Source organism: Mandrillus leucophaeus, unplaced genomic scaffold (genome assembly GCF_000951045.1).
Source record: "Mandrillus leucophaeus isolate KB7577 unplaced genomic scaffold, Mleu.le_1.0 Scaffold1342, whole genome shotgun sequence".
Lineage (NCBI taxonomy): Eukaryota > Metazoa > Chordata > Mammalia > Primates > Cercopithecidae > Mandrillus > Mandrillus leucophaeus.
In genome coordinates, this window is record NW_012101302.1 from 227,765 (window position 1) to 242,421 (window position 14,657).

General features: G+C 38.9%; 1 protein-coding gene across 3 annotated transcripts in view; it reads left to right on the forward strand.

The window, feature by feature from the left end:
• Nucleotides 1–6,216, forward strand: part of CD200R1L (CD200 receptor 1-like) — a 30,105-nt gene extending 23,889 nt beyond the window's left edge. For 2 of the 3 annotated variants that reach the window (XM_011973106.1, XM_011973105.1), the window contains 2 exons: nucleotides 2,019–2,142; nucleotides 5,953–6,216. In XM_011973106.1, the coding sequence (XP_011828496.1) occupies nucleotides 2,019–2,142; nucleotides 5,953–5,965 (137 nt within the window). In that variant the 3' untranslated portion in view covers nucleotides 5,966–6,216. Of the gene's footprint in view, nucleotides 1–2,018; nucleotides 2,147–5,952 lie in introns of those variants that run through there. The other variant, XM_011973107.1, reaches the window with a different exon arrangement.
• The last annotated feature ends 8,441 nt before the right edge of the window (nucleotides 6,217–14,657 follow it).

Here is a 14,657-nt window from a genome sequence, read left to right on the forward strand (position 1 = left end):
ATTCTACGCTCCAAATATGACTTAGGTGAACTCATCTTTAAAACTTTCCTCAAATTGTTTCTTTATCTTGAAAAGTCCTTCTTTTAACCTATTCAATCCTGCAGACCAGCAAGACCCAGTTCAAGTCCTGCTTCTCCCTGACCTCCGTGTTAGAGCTGATCAAATGTTCTTATTCCTTAGATGATTTATAATCTGTAATGTTCATCGAGCACTGTTTTCTCAATTGTACATTTAAACTAAAAAGTATCGGAGACAGGTCTCAATTAATTTAGAAGATCATTTTGCCAAGGTTTAGGACAGTTTGCACAGATAAAAACAAAACAAAACAAAACAAAATAAAAAAAACACCACAGAGTCTGAGAAACAGTCGTGATCTATGCCTTTCTCCAAAGATGACTTTGAGGGCTTCAATATTTAAAGGGCAAAAGTGCACTGAAGGGGAAAGAGGAAGGGTATGGTAATTCATAAGCTGCAAGAGAAAAGGAGCAGGTAGGGGAATAGTCAATTATGATAAGGTGAACATAGAGTAGCTACCTGTGGAGTAATTTACGTTTTATATGTAGCTATGTGCTTAGGAATAAAAGGAAAGGCAGTTGCTTGCATGACTCGGCTTTCAGCTTAATTTTTCCCATTTGGCATAGTGAATTGGGGTCTTAAGCTTTTATTTTTATTTTATATAAGTTGTCTTTTCATTTGTATGAGTCTGACTTCTCCAGTTGGATTATGAGATATTTTGAGAACTGTAACCATACTGTTTTCTTATTTCCTCACAATGCCTAGGATTGTCTGACATTTTTCTAGTTTAGTCTTTGAGCAGGTTATTTAATGGGATAGAATAACATCTTAGAGCCAGGAGTCAGACTTGTATTTAGAGTTCACACATTCTTTAGGTGGCCAATTTCTTCTTTTTTACTTTCCTTTTTTTTTTTTTTTTTTTTTTTGAGACAGAGTCTCACTCTGTCACCCAGGCTGGAGTGCAGTGGTGCGATCTCGGCTCACTGCAACCTATGCCTCCTGGGTTCAAGCGATTCTCCTGCCTCAGCCTCCCGAGTAGCTGAGATTATAGGCCCATGCCACCACACCCAGCTAATTTTTGTATTTTAGTAGAGACATGGTTTCACCATGTTGGTCAGGCTGGTCTTTAATTCCTGACCTCAGGTGATCCACCCACCTTGGCCTCCCAACAGGTGTGAGCCACCGCACCCTGCCTAGGTGGTCAATTTCATAGGATAAGAGACTTCAGAATTATGCTTCTGGCTGGGCATGGTGGCTCACGCCAGTAATCCCAGCACTTTGGGAGGCTGAGGTGGGTGGATCACCTGAGGTCAGGAGTTCGAGACCAGCCTGGCCAACATGATGAAACCCCGTGTCTACTGAAAATACAAAAATTAGCCAGGCGTAGTGGTGCATGCCTGTAATCCCAGCTACTCTGGAGGCTGAGGTAGGAGAATCACTTGAACCCAGGAGGCACAGTTTGCAGTGAACCAAGATCCCCAATTAGTTTGATTTGTCTTTTCAATAATTCCTAGGGGCATTTCACAGATAAATAAAATGAAAGTAGGAACACACAAAACACCTTGCTAAAGAGGTTACATCAACTTAGTAAGAAAATCACTTCAATGTGTGGAAAGTGTTATCAGATCAAACCCCAAATATCAAGAGTAATGTTCTTTCAAAGGCTAGTATTTGCATGGGAAGTTGGAATATACTGGGGAAAGCTTGACATATTGCTTTTCTTATAAAATTGGAAAGTATTAGCAATGCATAGTGTGCATTTATTTGTTCAGAAAATATTTGTCAGAAACCTACGAGGTACAAAACACAAACATGGTTCCTAAACTCTGTCATGGAAGAATGATATATTAGTAACATTTGAGTTGTAAGTTAGAAGGTTTCATGATTATGACAGTCTGTGAACTCTTTAGAATATTTTTAAATGTTCTTTAAAATGTTTGACTCCAATTTGTAATTAGAAGAATCCTTGAAATGATTTTTTTTACCCCTGTCTGTATTTACAGGTCTCAGAACCTCAGGATCTCCAGCGTTGGACTTACTGATCATTCTTTATGTGAAACTCTCTCTTTTTGTGGTCATTCTGGTCACCACAGGATTTGTTTTCTTCCAGAGGATAAATTATGTCAGGTAGAAACTGAAGACTGAAAAGCATAAGACACAGTAGAAAAAGAAAAAAAAAAATCATTGTAACATTTTGAGTTTACAGTGTACTGGGAAAAGCTTGACACTTTTGTGGTTATGTTGTATTCTCCCTCCAGCTCCTTCTTTAATGTGAAGGCATCATTCACAACTGAGAGCCCAGGCAGCTGTGCCTGCAACACTGGGCAAGAACTTCTTTGTGAAAGTGCTTCATTGTGGTTTTAGTCTAGGAGAGAAGTGGCCTAGCCCACATCTTGGGAATTTGGTGGGGGAAGGTTTCTGGGACTTCTCAAGTGTTTACTTTCAAATTTCTCTGTAAAGGGTTTGTGTTCCTTCCTGCTTAATGAAATATTTTATGGGTTTTTTCCCTAAAGAATGAAAATCGAAAGAGCTGGATGTCAATTTATATTTGATGAGACATCGCAAAAAAAAAAAAAAAAAAGCAGCCATTTGCAACAAGCCTTCAGGTTCAAAGTCTAGCTTAACTTCTTTTGTGACTCGATGTGATAGTTACTAATATGGTTTGGTGCTGTGTCCCCACCCAAATTTCATCTCAAATTGTAATCCCCATGTGTTAAGGGAGGGACTTGGTGTAGGTGATTGGATCATGGGGGTGGTTTGCCTCATGATGTTCTTGTGATAGTGAGGGAGTTCTCACAAGAGCTGATGGTTTTGTAAGTGGCAATTTCTCCTGCTCACTCTCCAGTCTGCTGCTATGTAAGACATACCTTGCTTCCCCTTCGCCTTCTGGCGCGATTGTAAGTTTCTTGAGGCCTCCTAAGCTGTGTAGAACTGAGAGTCAGTTAAAACTCTTTTCTTCATAAATTACCTGGTCTTGGGGAATTCTTTATAGCAATGTGAAGATGGACTAATACAATTACCAAGACCTGTTTCAGACTCAGCATACAGTGTAAGTACACATGCAAAAGCTTCGTGCCTGCCATCATAAATGCCTAGGATACTTTATCTACTTTTGCATTTTCCTTAGTAAATTTCTATTTGCAAATGTGACACAACTGCTTTTCAAGATAAGGAAGAAGATGGCTCAGTAAAAGGCAAATAATGATGCTGGGCAGTTTTTCTACACCCTTTGGGTTCTTTGAATGCTGCTTTACTCACAGCTTCTTGGCTCCTCTGCATACCCGAGTTGCTAATCAATGCTGCAATGGCAGGAGCCACTGCAAACACTGTCTGTGAGTCAGCTAGTAGCTGACCTTCCATCCATTACTTGCTTGCTAGCAATTAGTGGGGCAGCAGCATTGCATGTTTGGACTGATCATTGAGCAAACGGCTGAGTCATTTTTAGCAGTATTTGCATTTTAGCAGAAATTGTAAGTTGATCTCAACTAAGGAAATATCAGTGTCATTGAAGATGACACTGAAGGTCCCCTTACCTTTTAGAGCTCTAATGTCTCAGTTCCCTTTCTTGTTTACACTCTAGGTTGTAGTAGTTGGATGGATTAATGATGGTAAGAGTAAGACATTGGTGAAATCCTTATATCTTCTAGGGCCACTGTAAACTAAGATCCTATATTCACTTGATACAGATGGTAATCCTGTAGTAAAAAGTGATTTTTTATTTAAAAGAAGACATTTCTTATTTAAAGTAGCAGGTTGATATGGTTTGGCTACGTCCCCACCAAAATCTCAACTTGAATTGTATCTCCCAGAATTCTCATGTGTTGTGGGAGGGAACCAGACGGAGGTAATTGAATCATGGGGGTCAGTTCCTGTGCTATTCTCGTGATAGTGAGTAAGTCTCACAAGGTCTAATGGGTTTATCAGAGGTTTCTGCTTTTCCTTCTTCCTCATTTTATCTTGCTGCCACTATGTAAGAAGTGCCTTTCACCTACCCCCATGATTCTGAGGCCTCCCCAGCCATGTGGAACTGTAAGTCCAATTAAACCTCTTTTTGTTCCAAGTTTTGGGTATGTCTTTATCAACAGCATGAAAACAAACTGGTGATCTGGTCTGTTACTTTTATTTTTAGCAAAGCCCTAAGGGAAAAAATGAATGCATAAATTGGATGCTATTATATGCGTATGGTTATTTAATTGCTGAAACAAACAGGCCCTACATCTCAGTGTATTCACACCACAAAAATTTAATTCTTGCTCACATCACACTCTAGTGCAGTTGGTGGGGCTGAGGCAGGGCAGGAAAGAGAAGCGTTGCTTTAAGCTATCATTTTATCCTATGGCTCTGCCCTTCTCGGAATATTACCTAGTTCAGCTGGTGAATAGGAAACAGGGAGAGAGAATGGAGGATGTTATGTGGGAGGTGTTTATGGGCCAGGCCTGGAGCAGTAATCACTTCTGCTCACATGTCATTGGTTAGTCCTTACTAGCATAGTTCTATTAACATCCACAGAGTCTGGAAAATGTAGTCTAGCTGACTTGGAAGAAAAGGAATCAAGTTCACTGCAACATCTAGCCCAGTCTCTGCCCATAATAAAGAATAGAACAAATACTAAGATTAACACTTACCCTTCTTGTAATTGAACATGAGTAAAAAATAACTAAATTAGGAAATTATATATATACATATATATAATATGATGTAAACTCTTGTGTGCCTTTCTTTTTTATTGTAATTCCCTTATGTTTAAGACAGGGCATAGAATGGGAAGCAGTCCATTAATACAATTTTATAACAGACTAAAAAATACTGTGGCAGGGATTGCTTGTTACCTGGTTGTATTAGTCTGTTCTCATGCTGCTAATAAATTCATATCCAAGACTGGGTAATTTATAAAGGAAAAGGTTTAATTGACTCACAGTTCCACATGGCTGGAGAGGTCTCATAATCATGGTGGAAGGCAAGGAGGAGTAAAGCTACGTCTTACATGGCGACAGGCAAAGAGACAGTATGTACAAGGGAACTCACATTTATAAAACCATCAGATCTCATGACACTTATTCACCACCATGAGAACAGCATGGGAAAAACCTGCTCCCATGATTCAGTTACCTCTCACCAGGTCCCTCCCATAACACATGGGAATTATGGGAGCTACAGTTAGAATTTGTTTCCATTGATTATGGAATTGATTATGGGAGCTACAATATGAAATTGATTTCCATAACACATGGGAATTATGGGAGCTACAATTCAAGATGAGATTTGGGTGGGGACACAGCCAAGCCGTATCACTGGTCCAATGCCCATCCTCCCCTTTCTTCTTGTGGCAGATGAGTATATCCATGACTCTGAATCTTCACCTCTCCCTCTATCCATGTAATTTTTCAGTTGACTTTAGAGTTCTTTCCATACAGAGAGTACATATTTATCCACCCTATGCAGTTTGCTTTGGCCAATAAAATGAGGTGGAAGTGTTGGTGTACCTGTTTTGAGCACAGGTCTCAAGAACTTCTGTTCTACTTGTTACTCCATGAGAACATGCTTGGCCCAGTCAGATGGAGGCTGAGAACCATGTAGAGCAGAGCTGTGTCCCCTCAGTCCCATCCCTAACTCTCTATTGAGGCCAACTTAGAAGATGCAATAGTCAGCCATTCCCTAAATATATGAAGAAGCTCAGTCAAGATGAGAAGACCTGACCTCCACTTGATCCCAGGTGTGTAAGCAATTGTTGCCACAGAGGTTTTATGGTTGTTTGTTATACAGCATTCTTGGTGTCTTAGGTAATTGACACATTGATTAATAGCATAACTCCAATTTAATTTATTGTTGGAATGTACTTAGCTAAAAGGCATTTCTCAGTTTCCTTTGCTAAGTATGCCCACTTGCATAAGTTCTGGAAAATGAGATGTAAATACAAATCTTGTGTGATATTTTCAGAAAATCTCTTTAAAGAGGAAGGAAGGGTCTTCTTTTGCTTCTACTCCTTGTCTCCTAGACTGCAACATTGGTAAGATGAGTGATGGTCCAGCAGTCAACTTGGGCCATGGATGATGTTGAGGATAGAAGCCACTCAGTAGGATAGAAGAAAAGAAAGATGGAAGAAGGATCCTGGGCTTGATGACCATGAAGTTTCCCTATAAACCCTCAACCACCTATTCATTGACTTCTTTTGTGTGAGAGTGAATAAAATTTTGTTCATGCTGGTGTTATTTTAGGTTTTACTCTACACGTAGCTAAACTTAATCCTAATTGATACAAATACCTAGTTTGTTAATCTGAAGGTTTGTGTCAATCTTGCTACAAATTATTTTCTACTTATATCCATTTTCATGTCCAATTTTTGTTCTTCCCCTAGTGACAATGAAACAGATATTCCTACTCATGTCCAACTGTTATGGTCTATTTTCATTCTGCCCATAGAGATAATGAAAAGAGGTAACTTCAGAAGATAGGAATCATAGGTATGAGTATTATCCCTATGACAGTTCAAGAAAAATTGTTGGTTATATAAATGCAAGGGATGCTCTGGGCTTGTTCTTGAGAACTTGGAGATATGTAAAAATGATCTAATAGCCAATCCTTAGATGTGTGAGAACATGTCTACATTATGGGATTCAGAAGGAAGATAAAGATACTGTTACGGGCTTTTAGAGAGAATGTGAGTAGGAGAAACAGGAGAATTGAAATCTATGAAATTTTCTTTGTATTAAATTTGTATTAATTCTTTTTTCCACTGGATGAACTTTACTGTTTCTAGAAGAGATTTATGGGAATTCATTTTATTTCTTTATCCCATTCTCACTGCCATGATTAGATTGAAACAGTAAAAAGCTACAGCTACTACCCCCATCCTCCCACTCCTATATAAAGATTAAAAAAAACTCCACATTTTTTTTCTGAACACTCATATGTGTTCATATAGAGCTGACCTTTGAACAAGATGGGGGTTAACATGCATGCTAACCCTCCATGCAGTAGAAAACTTGCATATAACTTTTGACTCTCCCAAAACGTAACTACTAATAGCCTACTGTTGACCAGAAGCCTTACTGATAACATAAACAGTGATTAACACATATTTTGTATGTTATATGTATAATAAAGAAAGCTAGAGAAAAGAAAATATTAAGAAAATCGTAAGGAAGAGAAAATATATGTACTATTCATTAAGCGGAAGTAAATCATCATAAAGGTCTTCATCCTTGTTGTCTTCACATTGAGTAGACTGAAGAGGAGGAGGAAGTAAAGAAGTTGGTTTTGCTGTCTCGGGGCCACAGAAGTGAAAGAAATACACATGTAAGTAGATTTGTGCATTTTCAACTTGCTGTTCAAGGGTCAATGATATACATGCCTGACAAATTAACTGTGGTCCTAAATACAGGGAGACCGGGAGCAACTTTTAGCAGAACACAACTGAGAGCCACTAGATGGTGCTTCAACTTAAGTCTCTTAACATTTTGAAGCAAGCTAAGATCTACTAACCTTAAGCAATGTAATCCTGCATTAAAAAAATTTTTTTTCCATACTTCTTCTCCATTTACAAATTCTTTAGGTCTTCTTGGGTGGTTTTGGAACAGTTATAGAAGGAAGACGAAGGAAGGATGATAAAATGGTTTAACTTGAAATTAAGGGGAAAAAATCGTTTTGGTTCCCAAACTTGAATTGTACTACCCTTTTCATTTAATGTTAGTAAAAACATTTTGTTTACCATACAAGATAAAGAGATATTAATAGATTCACCTCAGGGAATGGGGAAATGTGAGTTTATCTTAGTGGTTAAACCAAGATTAGTACTTGTTTCTTAAACTGGAAAGTTGAGATCACTCAACCATAAAATGCAAATAACTGCTTGCTCATGTTAATGGCAGCAGATGGTTAGAGCTACAAATAAAATTAACTGGCCTTCTTCACTTCCTAGATCCTCCTCCATATCTCCTCCCCCATCATCTTTTAGAGGCATGTATGGTATTCTAAAGTTAAAAGGAAGCTACAGATAAATGAGGTCAACTTCCTCATTTTGAAAAAGAGGAAACTGAGACTCTCAGAGTTAAGTGACCGTGGAGTGTTACTAAGAAGCCAGCTGGCCTACTTGGCTTGCTGCTGAGAGGAAGGCAGCCACCCTAAGACCACAGTCAGACATGGCACAACTAGGGGAAGAGGGTTGACTATCTCTTTCTTGGTCCCCATCTTACTAACTAGGACTGAGAGCGCTTCACATGCTTTCCCTCTTGTCTGATTGGCCAAGACCACATGACAATTCTTTAGCCAATCCCGGCCAAAGGGACTGAGATTGTGTTTACGTTGATTAGTCCTTTCATGTAGATGGGACTAAGATCAACATCTTTCACCAGATACACATCTAGTGGGAGAGGAGTGAGTGGGACTTGAACAAAACTGGGGCTTTGTTAAGAAGGAGAAATGAAGAATACGTGTGAAGCCTTGATGAGGGGGATGATAATAGTCAAACTTAATTTTAGAAGGCACAGAAGAACATTGCAGGTGGATGCAGGCAGGGAAGAAAGGCATGCTGGGAAAAGAGGACAGCATGGATGAAGGCAAAGAGGTGTAACAGGGTGTGTCTCTTTCAGGGCAATGGGGAAATTGTCCATATCATCTCCTCACACAAACTCTACATTTCATAAAGTCATCCAAGGACAGAAGACTGCTATTAAGAATGCCAAGAGAGTTTTGCAGGACAAGCAAATCTTGATCAATTTATAATGTTTTCTGAACAGAATGTCCAAATATTCTGACTGATTCACCCAATACTGATTTTAAGATTAAATAAGGAGCCAAGAACATTGGTTTATACAAAGTAGAGAACCAAAGAGAGGCTGGGGAGAGGCAGTGAGTTTGACAGACGATGTCTCTACTCTCAGAAGGGTGGGACTTGGTTTCTGAACTAGGTAAAGCTGACAGAGTAGAGACATTTCTCCTTATTCTGGTTTTTCTTGATAAAATACAAAAATTATTCTTGCTCTTAACCCAGCTGAAGAGAGGGTTTGGGGGATAATCTTTATATGTTTATAAATGTCCATGTGAAAAGTGTCATAGAAACACAAAGTCTTGTTATCCATCCTACCTGTCTCCAAATGCTCCTCATGCGCACATTGGTGCATCAACAAAATGTGAGTGTGTTCTTCCCTGGAATGTCTCTTCTCCCTAAGACATGGGGGGCCAACACACAGATACAACATATTTAGCTGTGACTTCTTCAGTTTGAAGTTCCCACACATTGAGGAGAGAGCTCTTCAGAGTATAGTAGTCACCAAGGAGGAAAGAAATAGGCATCTCTGCACAGGAGAAGGAGGAGAATTTGTAAATATGACATGAGGGTGACAAAAAACATTCACAGGCTCACATTCAGAAAAAGTAAAGTTAACAGGATACACTAAAACAGGAGGAATCGTGAAGTTCAACCAAATATTATTACTTTTAAGGGAAAAGAATATGAATATCTTTCCAAATCCCTGTCATGATTTGCCTGTTCCTAAGCATGCCATCCTCCTGGGAAACAGGTTGTATGTGATTATGAGACTAATCATTTACTCCTGTTTCTTAACATAATAAAAATGCCTGACTACATCAAAACTTTTCGGTTTCTCAAAACTTAATGTTATCTTCCTGAAAACAGACAGCAAGAGACCTGCTGAGGAGGGCAGTCTGTGGCTAAGATGAGAGTTTACTATACTTCTGAAGGACATTTTATCTACCGTGCTGCTTCCTGGGGTGCTGTGGGGCCACAGAACCTGGAGAAAGAAGCAGGTCTCCTCTGTCGTGGGCACTGTGTAGTCAGGTCATGCTGTTGGGAAGATTAATCTCAGATGTTACTGCCGAGCCTTGGCATGGACATAAATACTTCTGCGGACCTGACTGAAGCTGTGTAGGAGACAGGAGCCAGATGAGGTCTTCTTTGTGTGTGTCTCACTACAGAGCTTACAGTTTATTTGCAATTCCTGCACTCCCAACTTTAAGGCTTTTTGCCTGAGGACACCATCTGCGACATAACACCTACAAAAAACTCTCCCACAAACTTTCCCATATTCCATGTAATGGAAAATTGCAACACAATTTACAAGACATTGAAAACCAAGGAGCGGCCCAAGATGTCAGCTCCAAGAAGCTACAGTAAATGTCTTGGGACCAGAAAGAATGATTAAACAACTGGCATTCCAGCAAGAAGCATCTGTCTTTTGTCACTCTCCCCAAAGCAACATAAAAATGTACAGAGGAAGGCCGCTATTTCAGCAGGGGCAAAGGAGGTCAGCTGTTTGTAACATTTTCCACCATTCTCTCACAACTAAAACCCAAATCCCATTACTTTCCAGCTGCCTATCAGGAGAGGGTGTTTGCTGATGCGGCCCAAGGATGCCTAATCGCTATCCCCAGTAACTCATGGCAGCCCTTGCATCCTGGAGGATGATTAAATGGCAGATCCTAGGGAGGAGTTGGATGTGAAACTTTAGCCCTATGCCAAACTGGGCTTAGGTTTTTACATTTTTTTTTGTTTTGCCTTTTTTTCAGATTTCTATCCAAAACATGCTTTCCTTGGCAGCCTCCCCAGAGGACTGTGAAGTCATAGTGCATAAATTATCCAACTCTTACCTCTGCAGGATGGTAAAACAGATTTAAGAAGACTTGCAAATTGCAGCTGTTCTTGGGCAAGGGCTCTGGCCAGGTAGAAACCAGCAGATCCACCGGCAGTGCACATGCATACACACAGGCTGTGTGACAATCCATCTTCAGCTGTCATCGAACACTAAAGCGAATCTATCTGTGTTCACCCAATCACTCCAGATTTGTGCTTAACTTCTCACAGTTAGTTGTTCTTTTCTTTAATGATTGCTTTTCAAAAAGACTAGGAAGTGTGGAATTTATCAATATTTCTTATTAATGGGTAAAAGTTTAAGTAGTTGCATCCTACCTTTTCAATCTGTTCTCTACCACACTCCTTTTATTCCTAACCACACGTCCACTGTCCAGCTTTCTTAGACATTTCTCTCTATCCCTTCCTTACTGGATTTTCTGCCTTGGCTTGCGCTGTTTCTCCTAAGACGAAGGTCTTTACTCTCACCCCCGTCTTATGAAAGGCTGTTTTCTCTTCAAAGCTACTGCATCTGTGAAAACTTCCTAGGTGCCTTGTTCTGACTGAGGCATTGCTCTAACATAGCGATTCTTTTTATGGTATTTTCTGGATGATCAAGGCCCTTGGCTTTACAGGTGTTTGTTTTCATGTGTCTCCACCACTAAGTTGTGAGACGCATGAGGGCAGACACCACATCTCATTTACTTTGATGTCTTTCAAACTGCCTAGCACAATGTCTTATATATAGGGAATACTTAACAAACATACCCTGAATTTGAATTTAAAAACTCAGCGACTGAGAAATATATGACCACTAAAGGGATACATGGATACATTCAGTGACATGAATAAATAAAGTTCTATATGACAAAGAATTAGATAAAATATTTGCAACATGTGTAAGACAATGGATGCCAACAAATCCAAAGAAAAAGACAGAAAATCCCATAAAAACATGGGCAAAGGAAATAAAATGTCATTTTACAAGATAGGAAAAATAAATGTTTAATAAACATATGAAATGATATTCAAACCAAAGAGTAATAAGAAAAGTGCCAATTAAAAATACCTGCGATATCATTTTTTCATATATCACATTGGTAAAATTAATAATGTTGATAGTATTAACTATTAAGAGAGGTGTAGGGAACATGCAGTTTCTGATGGGAGTGCAAGTTAACGTATCCATTTCAGAGAGCAGTTTACAAATATGACCTAGTAATTCCACTTTTCAGTGTCTACTCAAAGTACTACTGTTTGTGTGCACAAGGAGGTAAATATTACAACATGACTTGTAATAGACAAAAAAATGGGAAATAAACCTCACTATCCTTTTTTAGGGAAATGTAATGCTATGCAACAGCTAAAAGCAATGAGTTTGCCTCAGTAGAGTGGCCTTCTCTAACTGAAATACCACTCCTGCCTATCTCCTTTTACCCACTTTCTTTGTCTTCATAGCACCTATCACTTCATGTTATTATATAAGTTATGCACATGCTTATTTGGCTATTATTTTTCTCCCTCTCTAAAATGTAAGACTGATGAGAATAGAGATGTAGCCCGTTTCTCCAGTGCCATATAGGGAGCCCCCAGCAGATATTGCCTGATGTACTATAGGGACTCAATAAATTGTTATTGAATAAATAATGTTGAACTATGAATAACAACATAGAAAACTCACCAAGGCATATTGATAAGAAGAAAAATAAATTTACAGAATAATTCGTATAGGATGATATAATTCATGTAGAATAAGTACAAAATCATTTCTTTTTGTAACATTATTCTAATAATTTCACTGTCTCCTCGTTCCCTCCTGTTTCTAACGTGGTTATTCTAGATGCATTACCTCAGCAGAAAGATGTAAGTGGACAAAAGGTGGAAATATCACCTATATGTCTCTTCCTACCTCTGCTTTTTAAAAGCATCCAAGTTTTAGGGGAACAGAGGGAATTCTGAGTCTTCTCTCCCCTCCTACCCCCGAGCCTAAAAAGCAAAACAAAACAAAAATTCCTTGAACTGAGAGGAGTAGGACAGATGGAGCAAGCAATGGGACTGTGGATTCCTTTGAGAGAAGCTATCTCTCCCAGGCAGTACCCAGAAAGTGAGAGACCCCAAAGGGAGTTTTAGCAGAAAAGAACCTGGATGGCATTGCAGGAATTCCCTTGCTATAATAGCACTGCAGATAGAAGACTGATTCTTACTCTTCCGACCTTAATGTGGCAAAGGCAGTCTCCAGTTCTAAAGAGCTGAAAAGATGGGAACAAGAGTTTTCTTCCAAAATGCCTATGGCGCAGATGATTTGGAGGACCACATACTTTTCTAACCATTACCAAATTTAGATGCAACCATGATGGAAGGGAGAATAGAAGGGATTGATGGACTGGGAGTAATTTTTTCATGAAGCTAGCTTCATAATACATAATACATCCTCTAAATACTAATAGTTTATCTTACAAATCAGAGTTGAGGCTAGGCTTTTACACCTGTATGTATATAGTTTAATATGTACATGGAAAACTGTCTGGAAGGTTGCAAGCATTGACAGTGGGTGGTGGTGAAGAGGGGCTTGCTCTGTAATGTTTGAATTTTGTACCAAGAATGTATTCATGTATTCTGTGTTATTAAGAATAAGTATTGCCAAAAAATAAAAAGTAAAACAATCCAACATACTTTCTTGCCAAAAGGTAGAGCAAGAGTTGTAGGGGTTGCTAAGGTCATGGAGAGGGACTGAGGTTAGAGCTGACAGGCTACTAAGAGTAGATCCAAATGAGGCTGGGATGCAGCTGGCGAAATACTGTTTGCAAAAAGCTGTGATTCTGTACTTTTGTTTCTTTTTCCTGTAGTATTTTTCTGGCCTGCCTACAGATCTGTTTGGGAGCCTAAATATCAAAATTTATGAGAATTTGTAACTCAAAAATTAATCAAAGGCATATGAGGAGAAAGATGAAACATTAAATTCAAGTTCTGCCATGGCTATTCCTTCTTAATTATTTGGGAAAACAATAAAAAATCTGATATTTATGACCATCTCAGACTTTTATAGCTGGTTTCAATTCCAAGCATGTTAAATTGTGTGCAAGTTAAATTTTATTTTCTAAGTGTCATTGCTCTAGCTAGTATTCACTTAAAATTAATTTTGTTTTTCATAGTTTGATGCCTTCTGTTTCTTGAAGTTCATAAAAGATTTGAAATTGTTTTTAGTAAGTTAATACAAATTTAAGTATAAAGCTACTGAAGGAAAAGAACTTAGACTTTATAAAACATTTCATTTTTAAATCACCAATGCGTGAGGATCTCAGACTCCAGGGGTACTGATGCTTATCTCTAATGGTTTCTATTAGAGACGGTGCCTTTTAACCTTTTTGTTCCATATTGTGACTCAGCTTCTTCCTGTCAATTAACTTGTGCTTTTGAAGACAGATTCAATTGGCCAGAATGAGGTCATCCTCTCTCTTAGGTAGTTACTGTTGACAACAGTCGTTTGATGTGTTTGATTCTTCTCTTGTGACTTCAATTGCACCTATCATGATGTAGTATGCACACAGAAGATGCTGATTTAAGCACAAAACACATGCATTAAGGAATATAAAGTAGTTCGTGGAATCTCCGTGGTTGTAGCTTAGTCTACTGTCACTGTGGCCACTGGGCATTGGACATTGCTCCACCTCTCATTGTCTACCTGTTTGCATCACTAGCTCTTGCTTGATTCAAGATCCTAGGTTGGCAAGTGCACATCTTGCCTCTTCTGGGTCCAGGATGAAAGAAAACGCTCAGCCTCTCACCAAGACCCAGAAGGTAGAGAATTCATAAACAGTGAAGGGGAGTTCAAAGGCCAAGAGGGTCTTAAAAACTCAGTATTTTCTATCACAAAGATTAAAGTGGAATCTTTTTGCACCTACTGACCCTGAGAGGCTTATAAACCACTGGCTCGCTTAATATTGGGTTTTAAATTTCTACCTAAATGTATTAGTTTTCTATTGCTGTATAACAAATTAACTAAAAATTTAGCAGCTTAAAATAAAAGTAAGCATTATGTCACACCATTTCTATGGGT